At 37.3% G+C, this 19,095-nt stretch overlaps 1 protein-coding gene across 1 annotated transcript in view; it reads right to left on the reverse strand.

Annotated features, from left to right (window-relative positions):
* The window catches only part of LOC131191388 (neuronal acetylcholine receptor subunit alpha-7-like), a 105,491-nt gene that overhangs the window by 24,498 nt on the left and 61,898 nt on the right, over positions 1 to 19,095 (reverse strand). The window contains exons 4-8 of the mRNA XM_058169465.1: positions 18,393 to 18,502; positions 16,065 to 16,144; positions 12,123 to 12,290; positions 7,490 to 7,684; positions 6,782 to 6,868 (exon numbers count right to left, since the gene is read on the reverse strand). Of these exons, the coding sequence (XP_058025448.1) occupies positions 6,782 to 6,868; positions 7,490 to 7,684; positions 12,123 to 12,290; positions 16,065 to 16,144; positions 18,393 to 18,502 (640 nt within the window). The remainder of the gene's footprint in view (positions 1 to 6,781; positions 6,869 to 7,489; positions 7,685 to 12,122; positions 12,291 to 16,064; positions 16,145 to 18,392; positions 18,503 to 19,095) is intronic.

The raw sequence follows: 19,095 nt of genomic DNA on the forward strand, positions 1-19,095 counted from the left end.
AAGAACCTCAGAATGCTTTATGTGCAATGACATGGTTTACTACTATGGGCTTACAGTGATGATAGAGAATGAGCAGTCAAGCAGCAGATGGCCAATAGTTGATCACAGAGAAGTGTCAGTCACCCAGTGCTCAGCTGACGTGTGCACATTTTCTCAGAGTGCTTACAGAAGTCTAATAAGCATCAGTGGGGAGACACAGTCATTGCAAGAGTGGCCATTACTGTTTGGGACATTGGAGGACATGGGATATCATTTAAGCCAGACACAGCCTCATACAATCAAGTGGGGGAGGGAGGGTTATTTCAGTCTATAACCTGGGCTTATATCAGTGGTGGGATTCAAGTAATTTAACAACCGGTTCTCTGCCCTAATGATTTCTTCCAACAGCCAGTTTGCCAAACTGCTCAGAAAGTTAACAACCGGTTCTCCCGAAATGGTGCGAAGTGGCTGAATCCCACCACTGGCTTATATATTTCTCTGGAAAAACTGAGCAAAATCCCTGGTCAGTCCATTTAACTGATCATCTACAGGTAGTACTTCACATACAGCCATTTCCTTAACAACCATTTGAAGTTAGAAAGGCACTGATAAAACTGACTCACAACCAGTCCTCGCACTTACAACTGTCACAGCATCCCTGGGATCAAAATTGGCAAGCGGGGTGATTTTACGATTGTTGCAGCATCTTATTGTCACATGATTACCATCTGCAACCTTCCCAGCTGGCTCTCAGCAAGAAGTTAATGGGAGAAGCCAGATCTGCTTAATGACCGCAATGATTTGCTTAACATCCATAGGAAAAAAGACCGTAAAATCAGGAGCATCTCCGCTTTGCTTAGCAATGGATATTCCAGCCCCAACTGTGGTCCTAAGTCAAGGATTACTTGACTTCCATCAAACGGTGACTTACCAAGTTTCATGAAAAAGTATTTCCAGCTTCAGGATCTAATCTTTGACTTTTCCACAGGCAAAGCATATGCTTTACTACTGAGCTGCCCCAATGATATAGTCTCTGTTGAACTGCATATCTATAAACAACATCACAATGCAAAACAATCACAAGATTCTAGCAACCACACTGCCTCCTTGATTTTCATAACAAATATGATTTTGGAAAACTGCTTTGAAATTTCCTTCTCTTACAAATAAGGACAACAAAGCAATATTAAGAAATTTTAGCATTCACAAAGCAATGTCTTTACAATAGTGGCCAAAATTGTGAAAACCTTTTGGGAAAAGTGTATTTTTGAGGTTTGATGGCTAATTGCACCACTTTTTTGGGGGGAGTTTCAAGATAATTATATTCCACTGCTGGAACGGCCTAGGAATAGCCCAGACCTTAACCCAATTCAAAATCTATGGAGCCGACTAAAGAAACTTGTTAGCCAGCAATAAAACCAAGTTAATAAAAGCAATCATTCAATCTTGGTTTCACACTATAACAGCTGCAGAACTAAAAGACTTGGTTCACCCCATGGGAAGACGTTTTAAGGCAGTAATTCATGCTAAAGTTTACCCAACTATTAACTGACGTGGTGACAATTTTTGTATATTTTGTTTTTTCTATGGTGATAATTTTTGTATATCTCATTTTTTCTATGTATTTTATTTTTCTTCTTTATACTGTAACTGCAATTCTAATAGCAAATCCTTCATGAAAGTTATTGCATTACATTCTTGATTAAATTATCTTTCCATTGATATATAATTTTATGGTACTACTCCCAAAAAAAGTGGTGTAATTAGCTAGTTTTAGAAAATACACTTTTCCCAAAAGGTTTCCACAATTTTGGCCACTACTATATATCATCTGAGCCCAAGGATTTCTTCAAGGACTGCCCTCCACTAGCTGTCAGCAGGAATGGTGGAGCTAATAAATATAACTGGTCTCTATGGCTTTCTTTTGGCATAGATGACTCTCCGTAATAATAGGCTACTTTAACCAAAGAATGTTCTTTAAAGATGTTTCCACCCAATTTTTACTACACTACACTGTATCTTGATTACTTACATGCATATAGTGGAGGTTCAAATAATTTGACTAAATATCTAAAATACTATTCCTTTTAATTATCTCCATTTTGTTGAGTTTAATTTTCTCCATGAGAGTTTTTTTTTAATTAGCTATTTAAAATATATTTTCAGCAGCTCATAATATCTAATAGAGATAGAGATAGAGATAAAAGTAAAGGTTGAGGTAAAGATATAGATAGAAAGATAGATATATAAATAAAGATATATAGATATTGATATATTAGCATTTAAATTTAAAACATCAAATCTGTAGGTACTGATTATTTTAATACAATTAGCCAAACAAATGTCCAAAGCAATAAAAATATTCTAAACCTTTTCACAAACAAAAACAAGAGAAAAATGCTACATGACAAAAAATTTAGAAATAGTCCTGACTGGTAATTCAGGAGTTGACATCCATATAATTGCTAGTTGCCAAGTTTCCAAAACATTGATATTGAACCTTAGGCAAAACAAATTATGGTCTTCCTCTTTATGGTATTTATTTGGTAAGTGATCAAATACAACAGAACACATATAAACTAATTTCAGCAAAGACAGAAAACAAGCAAACAAACCACATAGCCATAAGATAAATGAACTGGGTGTCAGGCATGTGCAGTAATCAATTCAGTGGTGGTATTCAGCTGGTTCTATCAGGTTTGGGTGAACTGGTAGCGGTGGCTGTGAGATGCTCCGCCCACTCACCCGGATATCATCAGGTCCCGCTTTTGATGCTCTGTGCATGTGCGGAGGTGGCGTGTGCGCTCACATATGCGAACTGGTAGCGAAGGTAAGTGAATACCACCCCTGAGTCAATTGTTCATGCGTATTTTTAGCAGCTGTACAGAACTTTGCTACGTTATGGGGAATAACATTTTCCTGGACTCAAACGAAGTTTGCATGAAATTCCTCAGGATAATTTGCTTCTTTATATTTGGTAGTCTAACCTCACAGCAGAGCTCAGAACATAAAAGTTCTATTATAGCACTAGTAGTATTTTTCCAAGACCCCTCCATATATCATTGGTTTGGTTGTAATATTCTTCAAACCAAATTAAATTCCAGAAATATAAATAAATCAGTATGCCTCTCAGAACGCTTTGTATTTGTATTTGTAGGGGGGAGAGACCAGCTTTCTTCCTTTCTAATCGCTCTTCCTAACCGCTTAAATATCTCCTTTCTCTCTTACTAATTTGAAAAGCAGAAAGTTTCTCATTTTTGTTTTTAACAAACTCTAGACATAAAAAAGCATTTGAACGCTAAAGCATGGCTGGTTGAGGAATTCTGGGAGTTGAAGTCTAAAAGTCTTAAAGTTGCCACATTTGGAGATCACTGCTCTAAGATAAAGGTAAAAAATTCCACTGACTTCTAAGGGGTTGTGCTCATCTCCATTTCCTAGCCGAGGGAACCAGTATTGTCTGAAGATGCTTCCGTGGTCATGTGGCTGGCATGTTACCTTCCCACCAAAATGGTGTCTATTTACCTACTTGCATTTGCATGCTTTCGAAAAGCTAGCACTTAAAGCAAATTTAAGCCTTGGTCTCCTAGGTGAAAAAAGCTGAAGTAATTCATTGCTTAATTAATTAAGATGGCGTCTTCCTCTACAGTAAAGACTACTAAGAACTGAGCTGGAGATCTCTATTTCCATTTAGGAAGATAGAAGGGGAAGCTTCTATTTATTGGACTGGTCTCATTCCTGGACAGGTTATTCACTTTAGTGGCATAACCAGTGGCACTGTCTTTGAGTCATCGATCTTCCTGTGTGTTGTAGTGAAAGCCGTCATTCTTCTTTTATGACAATTCAGCAGGGAAAATCGAATCCGCTAAGCAGATGAAAGGTACCAAGTATGTCTGACCCAGATGGCTACTTTGTACGGTGCATTTCAAATACATTCGATATGCTCTAATTGTTCAGGCATTACAAAAAAATATTTGAAGCATCAGTGAGGCTTTTTAGGGATTCTTTGTCAAAAGAAAGGAGAATAGCTCTCAAAATCAACTTGGAAAACCTGGTCTGTTCATTAGGCCCTTAACCTTCAATAAAGATGTTTTTCCTGCATGACTAATCCACATTTTGGGATGTGAGATTAAAACTCAGACCATTTTTCAGTCTTGTCCTACTGTATTTAGTTTGATGAAGCGCTGCACAATTTCCATTGCACAATTATCTATTGTCATTCCCAAATGTTTTTAAACTACAGTTCTCAGTTTTGCATCTGTTCAATTCTTAACTGAGGTTCACAATGATTGGGATAGGGATTCCCCCCACGTTTTGGGATTCCCCCCAAGTTTTTCAGCTCCTCTCCATTTTATTTTAACAGTTTTAAAACATAAAGAAGGGGTGAAATGCTCCCGGATCAGACCGGATCGCGCGATCCAGTAGCGATGGTGGCTGCTGGTTCAGAGGACCGGTAGCAAAAATCCCTGGCCCCGCCCCCCTGCCTCTGCTGAGCCCCACCATCAGCAGAGGGTTGTTTTTTTTACTTTTAAAAGAAGATTTTGTTTCAGCCGAAACCTGCCTTTAAAAGTAAAAAAAAGCCTTTGAGGATCCTGCCCCTTAGCTGAGATCGGCAGCCTTTAAACTTAAAAAAATTTTTTTTAAAGGCTACTCTGGGCAACTCACCTGAGTTCCTCATCAGCAGAACCTTTAAAAACATGTTTTCTGTAGAAAACATGTAGAAAAACTCCTTTTAAAAGAGTCTAAGCCACTTACCTGATTACTGATCAACCTCATGGCTTTTCTCACAGCCAGAAAGCCCCAGCTTCGCTTTTAGCACTAGACTGAACTAATCTAAACTTAGCTAATCTATTTCACCACTGAGTGATTAATGCTGTCTGGCTGAGGAACTCTGGGAATTTAAGTCCACAATAAAATAAAACAAAATAAAATAATAAAATAAAATATTTGCGCAGCTTTCTGAGATTTGGTGTGTTTCTATAGTGTTTCACTCTAATTACACAAACACACAAAATCTCAGAAAGCTGTATGCGGTATTTTGTGTGTGTGTGTGTGTGTGTGTGTGTGTGTATGTCAGTTGTGTGTGTGTAAAGTGTGAAAGTTGGTTTTTGAGCTTTCTGTGGCTGTGTGAAGTGTGAAGTGCAACTGCTTTTACATTGTGTGTGTCAGTTGTGTTGTGTTGTGTGTGTGTAAAGTGTGAAAGTTGGTTTTTGGTACCTCTTATTGTTTTTTTATACTTTGTTTATTATTTTTATTATTTATTGTTATTGGCCACACCCACCCAGTCATCTGACCACCAAGCCACGCACACCAATTAAGCCACACCCACAGAACCGGTAGGGGAAATTTTTAGATTTCGCCCCTGACATAAAGGAAATATTTTTGTATATATTTAAATAGAAATGTTTAAGTATATATTTAAATAGAAATGTTTAAGTATATATTTAAATAGAAATATTGAGGATGTACACAGAAATGGATCAGGAAGCGGGTGAAGTCACTCATTGATGCTTAGAGGAATGTGCCAGAGGCTGGTGTTGAGTTGTAAAAAAGGTGAAGAAGAAAATGATGTGATGCCCTGATTCATGAAAAAAGAAGTAAACAGATGATTATGGGAAGAAATGGAATACAGAGGAGTGAGATGGGAGAATGAAGGGGATTGGGGAAGTACAAATGGCTAGCAGAAAGAAAAGATGGGACTGGAGGAGAATACCAATGTGTTATTAAAAGGGAGAGAGGCAGCTGAAGTGCATTCCTGTATACACTGCATTGTGGGAATAGTAAAACAAGTGAGACTTCTAGGAACACTTTTACCACTGCTCTTGAAAGAGATGGCACATCTGGGTAGAACTGAGAATATGGAGTCATGCTCTCAAACAAAGAAAACATCAGTTATTAATCTTTGGCTGCCTGGACTGAGCACAAGGACCTTCTATCATAGAACTTCTATGGGTAAAAAATAAGGAAGGAAAGGAACCCAATTACTCGGATTCCTAAACCTTGAGTGAGATCCAGATAGATTGTGAGTAAGTGATTGGATGAGGGAATGTCAGCATTTATGGGTTTTTTTAAAATGATTTTTAACATTTACTGCTTTAAAAACTGAGATGGGCAAAATGTAATTTAGTCCCTACCTAGCATCTTACTCTACTAACACATTATGAAATAACTACATTTCTGGTATTTGGCAGCATGATAGTCTACAATTCATTCACACAAGTGCATCATTTGTCATCCTGAATGGAAAAGTCACCACCACATGAAATTTTACGCTTACAATGGTTTTATGCAGACTTAACATTCCATTTGTAATAATCGATCTGTTGTTGATCAGTAAATTTATGTTGCAGTTTTTCTAGAGTGACCAAGCATTTTGTGAACTAAGCTACAGAACAACTGTAAGAATGAAAAAGGTTCCCAAAGAATTCCCATTCTCATCAGAACTTGATTTTATTTATCTGTATTTATAATTCTTAATGTAGTCCATTGACAACTCAGAAGAAACTGGTTCTTCCTCCAAATTCCTTTGGAGAAGAAAGGAAATATCTTGGAAACAATTTTTCCCTTTCCCAAAGGACAACAAAATTTGCGCTACCGGTAACTACAGTCATGATCTAATTCTAAAATGCAAATAAATTTGTGTTCCCATATGGGAAAAAAATATTTTTAAAAGTTTTTTCCCCCACCTCCTCTCTTTCACCTTCACTTTCCCATCAGTTGCCCAGGAACCTGATCCAGATAAATTTTACGCAGTTTTAAACCTGATTCATTTTTTATCGTGAGAAGTGGTACACCATCAACATACCTATTAAGGGAACTGAATCTGATGTGGCAGGCATTATTTCTGCTACAAGAAGCATAAAAACCGTCAAGGACAGAAGAACAGTTATACCTATAACAAAATTGTAAAAGAGACAAAAAGTGAAGCAGGACTGAAGTCATGCATGTTTTCCACTTTAAGGGACATTAAATAAAGTGTACCTTCCATTTATTAGATAGGCAATATCTCTAGATTAAGAAAAATGTGTGTTGTTCTGAACATCATGAAAACATTACTATTCTAATATAATTTGAATAACAACAGATTTTTCCAATTAATCTGCTTTCTTCTTTTGAATCCAGATTTCCCCAATTTTGAACAGGGCCAACAGGCAGGAGAAATAGCCTCACGGTGGACCCTCCCCGTACATAGTCTCACACTGCAGGTAACATTAAAAAAAAGGCTAGAAAGCAGAATTGAGGCTAAGATGGTACAATTCTAGACTGTAGTATTTCTGGATGAACATATGAGCATAATCAAAATAAATGCTTCCCTATGTTTAGGAGATCAGTATAGTACAAGACAGTAACACTGAAAGGCGCTCTCTTATGTTTTGGCTTAATCAATACATTGGAGGATATTTGTATATATAATCAAAAACACAAATCATCCTTGAAGAGGTATAGCCTTTGTCAACTCTTGCGGATACTTTCTTTTCTACATATTTAAATTGTGCATTGTCTTAGACCTTACCCAAAGATATTTTCTCTCCAGAGTCAGCTGGAAGTAAGAAAACAAGCAATGCTAAGCCTGAAATAAGGACACAGGGAATCAATAAGTTCAACCCATAGTAAAGGGTGCGACGGCGCATTGTAACAGTGTAAGTCACATCTGGATATGGCTCTTTGCAGCACTCATAGTACAGCTCATTCCTTTTGCCTGGGACACCTGCACAGAAGCAAATTGAAAATATAATAAGAGTAGAAATATGGAATTTCATTCTCAAAACAGCTGAACAGTCAACATTCTTGCTAATTGAGGGCAGTCAGGAATCTAGACCTTATCTGATGTCTTCAGATGTACTGAATTTAAAAGGTAAAGGTAAAGGTTCCCCTCGTACAAACGTGCTAGTCGTTGCCGACTCTAGCGGGCGGTGCTCATTTCCGTTTCCAAGCCGAAGAGCCAGCGCTATCCGAAAACATCTCCGTGGTCACGTGGCCGGCATGACTCAATGCCAAAGGCGCACGGAACGCTGTTACCTTCCCACCGAGGTGGTCCCTATTTTTTCTACTTGCATTTTTATATGCTTTCGAAACTGCTAGGTTGGCAGAAGCTGGGACAAGTAACAGGAGCTCACCCTGTTACACGGCAGCACTAGGGATTCGAACCGCCGAGCTGCCGACCTTTCGATCGACAAGCTCAATTTCCTAGCCCCTGAGCCACCACGTCCCTTACTGAATTTAGTGGTTATCAATTATGAAAGTTGAAGTCTAATATACCATGAGAACACAAGGTTGAGAAAGGCTGGTCTACACTCTTCTTTTCTATTAATGTGTTAGGTCAGTTCAGGTGATGTGTGAAATCACGGTTTGTAAAAATTAGTCATGATTCCTGACGATATCTGAATGGATAATATGTTTTGAGCTGAGGCAGCAAATTTGAATTTAGACTTCAAGATTGGAAAGTAATTTGTAGCCATGTAGGTTCCATGACTTAAATATGAGTTGTAATTCATATCCTTTATTTCCTCCCTATCAACTGTTTATTTATATCTCTCATCTAACCTTTGCATTCTCTTAGATGTACATCTTAAGTATTAAACCGATTCCCAGTTTAGGAACAGGAGACGAGCCCAGCAGAACCTACCAATTCATTAGTGACTTTGTTCATTTTGTAGATTACCAGGTATCCCATACAAGATCACTTTGATTATTTTACCCTTTTACTACTTCTTAGAGAAAGTGTGGAGGTCCTGCAGAAATTGTTGAATAGCCTATCTATTTGTGAGAAATGCTGAAAACTGAATTCCTGACTATCCACAGAGCCAAAGCTTATTTAATGCTTCCATCCCATTCATTTTCAGTAATTCTTGTGAACACCGTAATATTCTAGGAAATAATGCATGAGTACCATCTCTGGATAAATATTTAGTTTTGTCACGGCACTAATCTTACTCTAAGGGCATATGATTGTACACACTGAAAAATCCATATAAATCTATGAAGCAGCCCGTGAAGAATTAGTCAATGTTCCATTACTCTTCTGATCAGTTTCATTATAGAACTGTAAGGTGCAATGGACTATTCTTCAATTTCTCTATCAAATTGCAAACAGTAATCAACCATTATTACAATGTTTAGTGATTGAGGTTGTAGGTCTCAAGCTATTTATAGGGCAGCAGATGGAAAATATTTTCATTGTGTTGCCTTTGTACAGAACCAATGCTACTTCTGTTTTTAGTGCTTCTTTTAGCATCCCACTTTACATTTTTTTTTAATTATTTTCATCCAGACTATGGATTAAGCAAGCCTAAAGTACATGGCTGGAAAAGTTCAATAGGCTTGACAGAAACAGATGTGCGGTATGAACATCAACTCTGAAACGGCAAACACGGGGACGTTCAGAAACCTAGTTTTAAAAAGTTGTGACGTTACCGATCAGCCTTTTTAAAAAAAAATGCATACCAGAAAAAGCTCTGCAGCTTTTGGGGGGGGGGGAATCACCCAAGCACCAGCTTTCAGTGTGAGCAAGAAATATATAAATATGCAGGCACTCATAATGAGGGGGGGGGGAATTTCTCCCTTCCTCCAAGCAGAGCTGAATTTAGCCATAAGCTAAACAAGCTACAGCTTAAGACGTCAATGTCTGAAGGGGGCCTCCAATATTTCAGATTTTATTATAATTTCACATTTGAAAGCTTCCATAAATTAAGCTCTCCTGTATGGCTAATATGGCACTTTCTAGTTTGATTAAAGTACGCCTCCTTTCAGTATGCATTCAGACTTTCTGTTCATAGGGGGTCTTCCTCCATCCCAACCTGGGATTGTTATGCATCTTGGCAACATTCTTGCCATGTTTACTTGTGTTATATTCTCTGGTAGTCCCTGCCAAATACAGCCCATAGCTTAGGGCCTCACTATGTTTAAATCCAATCCTGGCTCTGGGCAACAGCTCTCATGAATGAAGGATTAAATCCCAGGATTTTGTTATCACTGGAAATAACTTTTGTGGCACACATCCACTGCTGTCACAGTCAATCAGCTGTAGGAGCGGCATAGATTTCTCAGGCCCACCTCCAAGCCCATGAATATTTAAACATAAGCTGACAGGAGAAATGTTTTGAAATAAAATATGCAAGTTCTTAGGGGTTCAGTTCTTAGGGTGCTGGAGAACTGAAATTGTAGTCTGACTGAAGCCAGAGTAGAGGAATCAAATGGGTGCAATACACTATCACTGTCAGGAAAGATATATCAGCAGGGGTGAAATCCAGCAGGTTCTGACAGGTTCTAGGAAAACTGGTAGCAGAAATGTTGAGCGGTTAGGAGAACCGGCAAATACCACCTGGGGTGGGAATGGAAATTTTGCACTATCCTTCCCCCCCCCCCCGGAGTGGGGTGGCAATGGAGATTTTGTAGTATCCTTCCCCTGCCACACCCACCAAGCCAGGCCCACAGAACCGGTAGTAAAAAAATTTGGATTTCACCACTGCATCTCAGATATGTTAGTGCAAGGGACCCCCTTCTGCAACTCTGTCCTTTCTTAAAAATAAAAACTGTGAAAAAGGGGGGGGGGAAAGTACACTTAGTTTGCAATTCATAGTTTTCCACAATTACCTGACCTTTCGCCGCGAACTTAAAACTTATTTATTTCGTCTTGCTGGACTGGCTTGAATTTTTAAAATTTTTAATTGATTTTATGGGTTTTAAATTTTTATAAATTTTACAGGGTTGATATTGTATTTTAAATGGGGCCAATTGAATAAGTTTTTTAATGGTTGTTTTTAGCATTGTATGTATTGTTTTTGTATTTTATTGTGGCTGTAAACCGCCCTGAGTCCTTCGAAGAAGGGCGGTATACAAATTAAAATATTATTATTATTATTATTATTATTATTATTATTATTATTATTATTATTATTATTATTATTATTATTATTATTATTATTATTATTATTATTATTATTATTATTATTATTATTATTATTAAGGATGGAGAACCTCTTCCTCGTAAGATTGGCTGTTCTACAATTGCTAGCATGCAAGTCAACAGCAAAGCATGCTGGGAGTTGTAGTTCAGCATTATCTTAAGCATTATTGTTTCCCTGAAAGGATTTACAGCACACAAGTAGTCCTCAACTACAACAGTTCATTTAGTGACCATTCAAAGTTACAACGGCACTGAAAAAAGCAACTTATGACCATTTTTCACACTTATGACCATTGCCCCATCCCCATGGTCATGTGATTTATATTCAGATGCTTGGCAATTGGTTCATATTTATGACGGTTGCAGTGTCCCAGGATCATGTGATCATCTTTCTGACAAGCAAAATCAATGAGGAAGCCAGATTCACTTAACAACCGTGCTACTGCTATTTTAACAACAGCAGTGATTCACTTAACAAATGTGGCAAGCAAAGTCGTAAAATGGGGAAAAAGTCACTTAACAAATTTCTCACTTAGCAAGATATATTCTGGGCTCAATTGTGGTCGTAAGTTGAGGACAACCTTTAATACAGTTGGAAAGCAGAGTTAATATACTATGTTTGATTCTGGAGGTGGAGGTTACTGACAAGGAGGAAAAGTCCAAGTGCTGGATAGGCAGATCGATAAGGATAAAACAGCCAGCTGGATGGTCAGTCCTTTTACTGAGAGGAAGCAGGAGACCTGATGTTCCTCTGTTGGATTGGCTAATCAGAGATCCTCTGATTCCTTGAGCTAGTGGGATATAATTTATGTAATTTATCTCATCTAAGATAAGCAGGATTACGACTGGGCAGTATTAGCTTGAAAATATCTTGGCTGTAGGGAGACTGGAAAGATTTAAATAAAAAGAAAAACAAACCTCCAAACTGATTCCATGAAAACTATAAAGGTGCAATCAAGAAATTTTCAAGATTTCAACTTGATTTGAAAGAGTCTTTTATCTTTATCTTAAACTTGACCTACTTTATTCCATTCTCTCAAACCAAAAGGTGCAGGGTCCTAGGAACGGTATTACTTAGTGGCAATGTATGAGTGATGCAATATTTATCTTACACCTGATACGAAAACACATTGAAGCATGGCTAGAGTAGCATCACGGAAACAGAAATATAATTATCCCTCACTAGCAGGATTTTAAGAAAATCTTGATTCATTAAGCTTCTTTAAGAAATTCAACATACCTACTAAATCCCATTCACCGTTTGATATGTAGTTAGAAACATCAGCTTCGAGCATTTGCAGATCAAGCAGCCAACCATTGTGTGTCCATGAACCAAATTTCAAATTGCATTTCTGCACATCAAAAGGAAACCAGCGGACGTCAATGTAACATGTGCTTTTCAAGATGCCTGGAAGGAAAGACAACGTTAAATTGATGAAGACAAGAGTAAAATGAGATGAATTTGCATTTATATACATTTATATATATTTACACCAAAATATTAAAGGGGCTGATGGCTTTAAAGTGTGTTCCAAACCCATCTGCTAATAAATTAAATCTGTAATTTTAAATCCTAGCTGCTCCCTTTGGAGAAGAGCAAAATTTAACAGAAGAAATATCTAGAGCAGAGTTGCCCAATCTTGGCAATTTTAAGATGGATGGATGGGGAATTCTCGGAGTTGAAGTCCACATGTCTTAAAATTGTCAAGGTTGGGAAACCTTACTCTAGAGCAGGGATGTCCAAACTTGGCCCCTTGAAGAGTGGTGGACTTCAACTCCCAGAATTCTCCAACTAGCAACTTGCTTAAATTTATAGCTCATGCTGGCTGGGGAATTCTGGGAGTTGAAGTCCACCACTCTCCAAAGGGCCAAGTTTGGACACCCCTGCTCTAGAGTATCAGTAAAGCTCAATGCAGCCTTGCCTTCAATGCACAGATATCAAATTCTTCTCCACAGTAGCGTGTGTTGACGTGAAGACTGTATATTATCCATTTCAGCCTCAGCAAAAACAGCTGAATTGCTAGCTATGGAAGTTATTCATACTGTGAAACTAATGTTCTCACTTCACTGCCTCACATTTTCTGGCCACTGGGACTTTTCTGAAAGGTTTTTTGAGGACGGCCCACAGGGCACTTAGCTCTTTGGCATTTTAAGTTTGTTAGTTTAATTTATTAGCTTAGAGGTAGGTTCATTTTCAAAGACTGTGTAACCTAATAATATTTTTCAAATGCTGTGGGTGGGAGTGAAAAATTCCTACAGTAACCTGTTATATTCCATGTCTGGAAGTATCAGATTGGTCTTCTGATATCACCTTATTTCCACATAAGAGAAATGCTGGGCTCTCCGAGATTTTGTTTTTCCTGACTCTGAATAATTTGTCACTCAGGAAGACAGAAAGTATCATTAATGTTTCTAATCTACTTTCATACTTATTGGTCTTAAAACCTAATAATATCCATCTTGGTGACTATCATCAAAATGCAAGCTGGCATGAAAAACATCATAAAAAAAGAAACTAACAGCTTGCTAGGATTAATGCAGAAAACTTAAAGAGTTCTGTTTGAATATTTTTAAAAATAAATTATTAAAGAATAATTTTACAGGTGAAGTAAAATTTGACCCAGAATTCTCATATAGAATAAAATAGAATAATAGAGTTGGAAGGGACCTTGGAGGTCTTCTAGTCTACCCCCTGCTTAGGCAGGAAACCCTATACCATTTCAGACAAATGGTTGTCCAATCTCTTCTTTAAAACTTCCAGTGTTGGGAGCACAACTTCTGGAGGCAAGTTGTTCCACTGATTAATTGTTCTAACTTTCACGAAATTTCTTCTCAGTTCTAGGTTTGCTCTCTCCTTGATTAGTTTCCATCCATTGCTCCTTGTCCTGCCCTCAGGTGCTTTGGAGAATAGCTTGACTCCTTCTTCATTGTGGCAGCCCCTGAGATATTGGAACACTGCTATCATGTCACCCCTAGTCCTTCTTTTCATTAAAGTCATGATATCCATGACTGCAGAACTGTAAAAGTTGATCTATATCTTTAAATCAAGATGTACACTACTGAATAATATCACATTTAAAGATAACTAACATGCATGAATCATTGCTACCAAGGAATATAGTGCTGCTTATTCCCAAGTAATGTGGGGTCATTGCATCCTAGCAATGCAGCATTGCTTACTTTCTATGCCCAATATGCCCAATAATGGCACTGATTTTCCCTTAGCCGAGCTCCAGTATTGCAGGTGAATCTACTGAAAGAAAATTGCTTAGAAGAGTTTGGCTGCATAAAGGTAAGCAATACATTGTGGCAACGGGATTAAATATCCTTTACTCCATTTGCATTTAAATTGCATTACATAACACTTTATGTAATTGAAGCATGTCTTGATTCAAAGTACATAAATCTGTCAACAGCTAGAATAGTTTCGTCCTCTGTGAAAAATGTGGCAAGATGCTTGTTCAATAAACTTCAGTGGAAGGCTTCAAACTTCAGTGATAAACCATGAGCAGAGTGCCTTAACTGTTTGAAACTGCATTTATAATGCTTGAAACAAAATAACAAACACACACATTTTAGACTGATATGAATTTTGAATTATCATTAAAAAAAAAAGTAACACCATAGCTAATTTTTCTCTTTGGATTTATATCAGCTTAACATCTTTTTCTACAATAAAATGTTCTCTCTAATTTTGCTTTTCCCTAAGGACTGTCTGCTGTGACATAAATACTTCATGTCTAACCAGCAATTAATATTTATCACACATTCTTTGCCACTTAATTATTCCATCTTTCAGTGGCTAAAAATAAAAACAGAAGGGGAAGAAAACAACAATGAGATATCTCCAAAATGCTTGACATAAAACTTAGAGCTCTATAACACTGCGGTCTATTCGAGACTTAAATTGACTTTGCCATGAAATATTGGGGCTCAGCAAATAAGAGATATGGTTAAAGTTTTTCTCTCCCTACAGTCGGAAATGTACATCCCTCCTTCCACAAGAGGACAGAAAACCCTTCTTCCTGATGGGAAGGAAATTACATTTTAGGCTGTTTACAAAAAGCCAGCACAATATTTCCAGCATGGGCACAAGACCATTGAAATAGCCTTCCAGTTCAAATAAGTATTTCCCTCCATGATATCGCTCATGTTCAGTGGGCAGATGGGATCTGGTTTTTATTGCCTCCCTCCTGTCACCATTAGGTTGAAATTTTTACAGATCAAGTAGGTGGTGGCAGGGCTAGCTGACCTCAGCTGGAATTGGAAGGTAAGCAAAATTGTCCCTGGGTGATATTTGGATCTGTGAATTCCAGGGCTGCCAGCCAACAGTAGTGTGTGTGTATGTGGTGAGGGGTGGTTGTGTTGGAATTCTCAGTGTGAGAAATGGATAGAGGTAATTGAAAGGTAGGAATAAAAGCTTAACTCTTGCCAGCATCCATGCAACAGTTCTAATCCAGATCATATGAAACCATATTGTTGCGGAAAACTGGAACACAAAATCATTGCTCATGATGTATCTGTTCTCCTGCTTTGATGTAAAGGTTTGATAGCTCATTGTATGATTTCATAATTTGCAACCCAGTGAAACAAAGGAAAGAGAGGAAGAGAGAGAGACACACACACACACAGAGAGTGAGAGAGGGGGAGAGGAAGGGAGAGGGAGGGGAGAGAGGGAGAGAGAGAGAGAGAGAAGCTACTTTTATTTCAAAAATATTTCAACCTTCAAAAAAATTATCTTTAGAAGTCCGCACGATTTGTCTCCGAACAGATGTTCAAAGGGACTGTGTTTCTTTCAGTGAGACCTTAACATGTTTATTTTACATAAATTGTGTTTAGATCATTCAAAGCAACCCTTTGCTCTTTTACCTGTCGAACAAAGATAAGTAGATATAGACAAGCCTGCTTGACACTTTCACGTTTTTCTCCACAAAAGCAACCTGGGGACATATGCATAGCTTACTGCTAATATAAATTCTGATGGTGGAATAACTGTCATGTTTACAAAAGTTATGCCTGATAGTTGGGTGCTTAGCAAAATTCATCCCTATTCACAAGCAAGAATGTTTTGTGCAGCAGTAATGACAATAATGCAAACATAACCTAAACATTCTAATCTACAGTACATTCACAAATATTCCTTCCTTCCTGATTAAAATGCTTATATTAAAAACTCTCTTACCTGGAGGTATATACTGACATGATCCTGAATAGTTTACCAAAACATTTGTATGAAATGTTGCATCAAATCTTTCGTCTGCACTATAAAATGCATTAGAAACAATTAAATATTGGTTAGAAAAACATAAAAAATAATAATAGTAATAATAATAGTAGCTATTATCATTTGAGTCTTTTTTTACTATAAGTATCAATTTTAGCAGAACTATCAGAATACATATGTAGTGGAGTAGGGATTGTAAATTATAAATCACATGCTTCAACTATGCACATATAATTTCCAATTCATTATCAGACTTTAGTTCTGCAGTGTGTAGCAATTAGATGAATACGCTTAAACCACTATATTACTCAATTAAAACTTCAGCAGATTAATTAATAAAAGTCCATTTTTTAAATGTGTGGTTGGGACTTGATGGCACTTTTGTGTTGCTTTCTTAAAATACTGTTCCCTTTGGTACACCGAAACATTAATCCAAAATTTAAAATGGCAATTATAAAATGTTTCATAATGATAGTATTAGCTTACATACTACTGTTAACCTTATCAAGCAATCCCAATTACTTGGGGAGGATTCAAAAAGGAGGATAAAAAAGTCAGATGTGGTCTAAACCAGGGGTCTCCAACCTTGTCAACTTTAAGACTTGTGGACTTCAACTCCCAGAATTCCTCAGCCAGCAAAGACCCCTGGTCTAAACGTCTGGCTGATTGTGCGACCAACCACAATAATGATAAGAATATTAACTCTTCTAATTCATAGTAGCTCTCGAAAGAGAATTCTGTCCTCTCTTAACTGATGGGTCATCTGAGATCTGCAAATAGCAGATCTGAAAAAGGATAACTGAATTCTATTCATTTACCATTGCTGCCAAGTTTAAGTTGATTTTACTAAAATGTGTATTTTAATGTCTTTGTTTAGGATACAGGTAGTCCTCGATTTACAACAGTTCACCTAGTGACTGTTCAAAGTTACAACGGCACTGAAAAAAGTGACTTATAACCATTTTTCAGAGGCACGACTGTTCCGGCATCCCCGTGATCATGTGATCAAAATTCAGATGCTTGGGAACTGATTCACATGTATGACCATTGCTGTGTCCCAAGGTCATGTGATCACCTTTTGCAACCTTCTCACAAGCAAAGCCAATGGGGAAGTCAGATTCATTTAACAACGGGGTTACTAACTTATCAACCGCAGTGATTCACTTTACAACTGAAGCAAGAAAGGTCGTAAAATGGGGCAAAACTCACTTAACAAATGTCTCACGTAAGAACAGAAACTTTGGGCTTCTTTTTGGTTGTAAGTTGAGGACAGCCTGTATAATCTTTAGTTAAGAATCACACTGTTTTTATTTGATTTGGTGTTTTTTTACTGTCACAAAGAATAGCCTGGCATAGCTTAGCATAGCATAGCATACTCCAAAGGCATTTGTAGCTATTCTTTGATCTACAAGTGCTTTCCATCTCTAGCTCTCAACTGCTCTCAACTTTCCACTCCTCTCTCATCAAGACACCATAGATTTTCCTGTTTCCAGACGTTTGCTGAGCCTTTGCTTTAATTTTCTGCAGCTTGTCTTTCCTTTACTTTGATATCTCAGATGTCTATTGCAGTGCTGACAGACTTTCCATTTTTGTCTAACCGACACCAGATGAAAAGCATTCTAATAATTTGTTCTGTAAGTAGCTGAATACGCCGTTCCATTAAACCAGCCTAGCCAATAACAGGGTTCACCCCCACACACTGAAAGATTTTGGAGAAGGGAAATATTCTCAATATTTGTTGCTTTCTCTTTTTAAGTATTGAATGAAATGGGCTCAGCCACAACAACCTCTAATGTACTTATGGTCAGCTCAGAATGGAGCAAGAACCAAAGAATTTGATAACTGTTGACCATTACTAATGATCATATATAGTCCCAGTCAGCAACGTTCTGATCAACTCTGATAAGCTTTGGAATTAAAGTAGAGGTGCTTGAGATCCAACCTGCTTAGAGGAACATGTTTCTGAATTAGAACAAGACCCATCTTAGTCTTGGAGATGTTCACAATTAGAAAGTGGATGTATACCACTCTCCAGCTGTTGTTCCTCATAATTTGATATTTGTGGGCAGGTTGCCAAAAGGAAAGGGTGACTATTCAAGTTTAAAAGTCTAATCTTCTTTTAAAGTTAATGGTTGTCACGTGTTTTGTAGTAATTAAGTCCACAGGTTACATGTGCCTTGGAAGGAAAAGAATTGATCACATTGAATTATTTGATTAGATGAACTTGAGTAACCACAATACTATTCTGCAAATTTTTAAAAATTACTTCATAGGTGATTGCCTTACCTGTTGTACAGAAGAATATCTGGCACCCAAATCTGATCAGCTGGAAATCTCAAATTCTGAACTCCTGGATATTCATACTGATCCCATGACAAATATGCATCGATCCAGTACTATGGAGAAATATACACTGTATATTTATTAGAACATCTTAAATGCTGTCATTATATAAAATAATATGTGGAATCAGTGCCATCATCCCAGGTCCAGATTTATCTGTGATGAGATATATATCCATCTTTATAGACAAAATTGCCAATGACCTACAGAAAATGATAATGGAAGATATTGGATTCATGGGGGGAGACTAGATATGCCATAATAGTTTTAGTAATTGACTAATATGCAGAGCATTTCTGTTTCAAAACCACGTTCTGTTTTTTTAAATACTATTTTTCATGACGTAAAACTACCTGCTTTTTTGCTGGGCTTTTTTAAAAAAATAAATCCATTGCTGCTCTGTTTCATCATTGTTCTAATTGCTTAATATAGTGAAAGAAAGAAAAAGAGTAATTTTGAAGAAATGACAGAAAGTTTTATTTATTTTATTTATTTATTATTTAGATTTTTATACCGCCCTTCTCCCGAAGGACTCAGGGCGGTGTACAGCCAGATTAAAACAGTGCAATATACAAATTAAAACAACAGTTAAAATAACGTATTATATAATTGGCCAAAAATTAAAACCATCAAATTTGACCCAAAA

Source organism: Ahaetulla prasina, chromosome 2 (genome assembly GCF_028640845.1).
Source record: "Ahaetulla prasina isolate Xishuangbanna chromosome 2, ASM2864084v1, whole genome shotgun sequence".
Taxonomy (NCBI): Eukaryota; Metazoa; Chordata; class Lepidosauria; order Squamata; family Colubridae; genus Ahaetulla; species Ahaetulla prasina.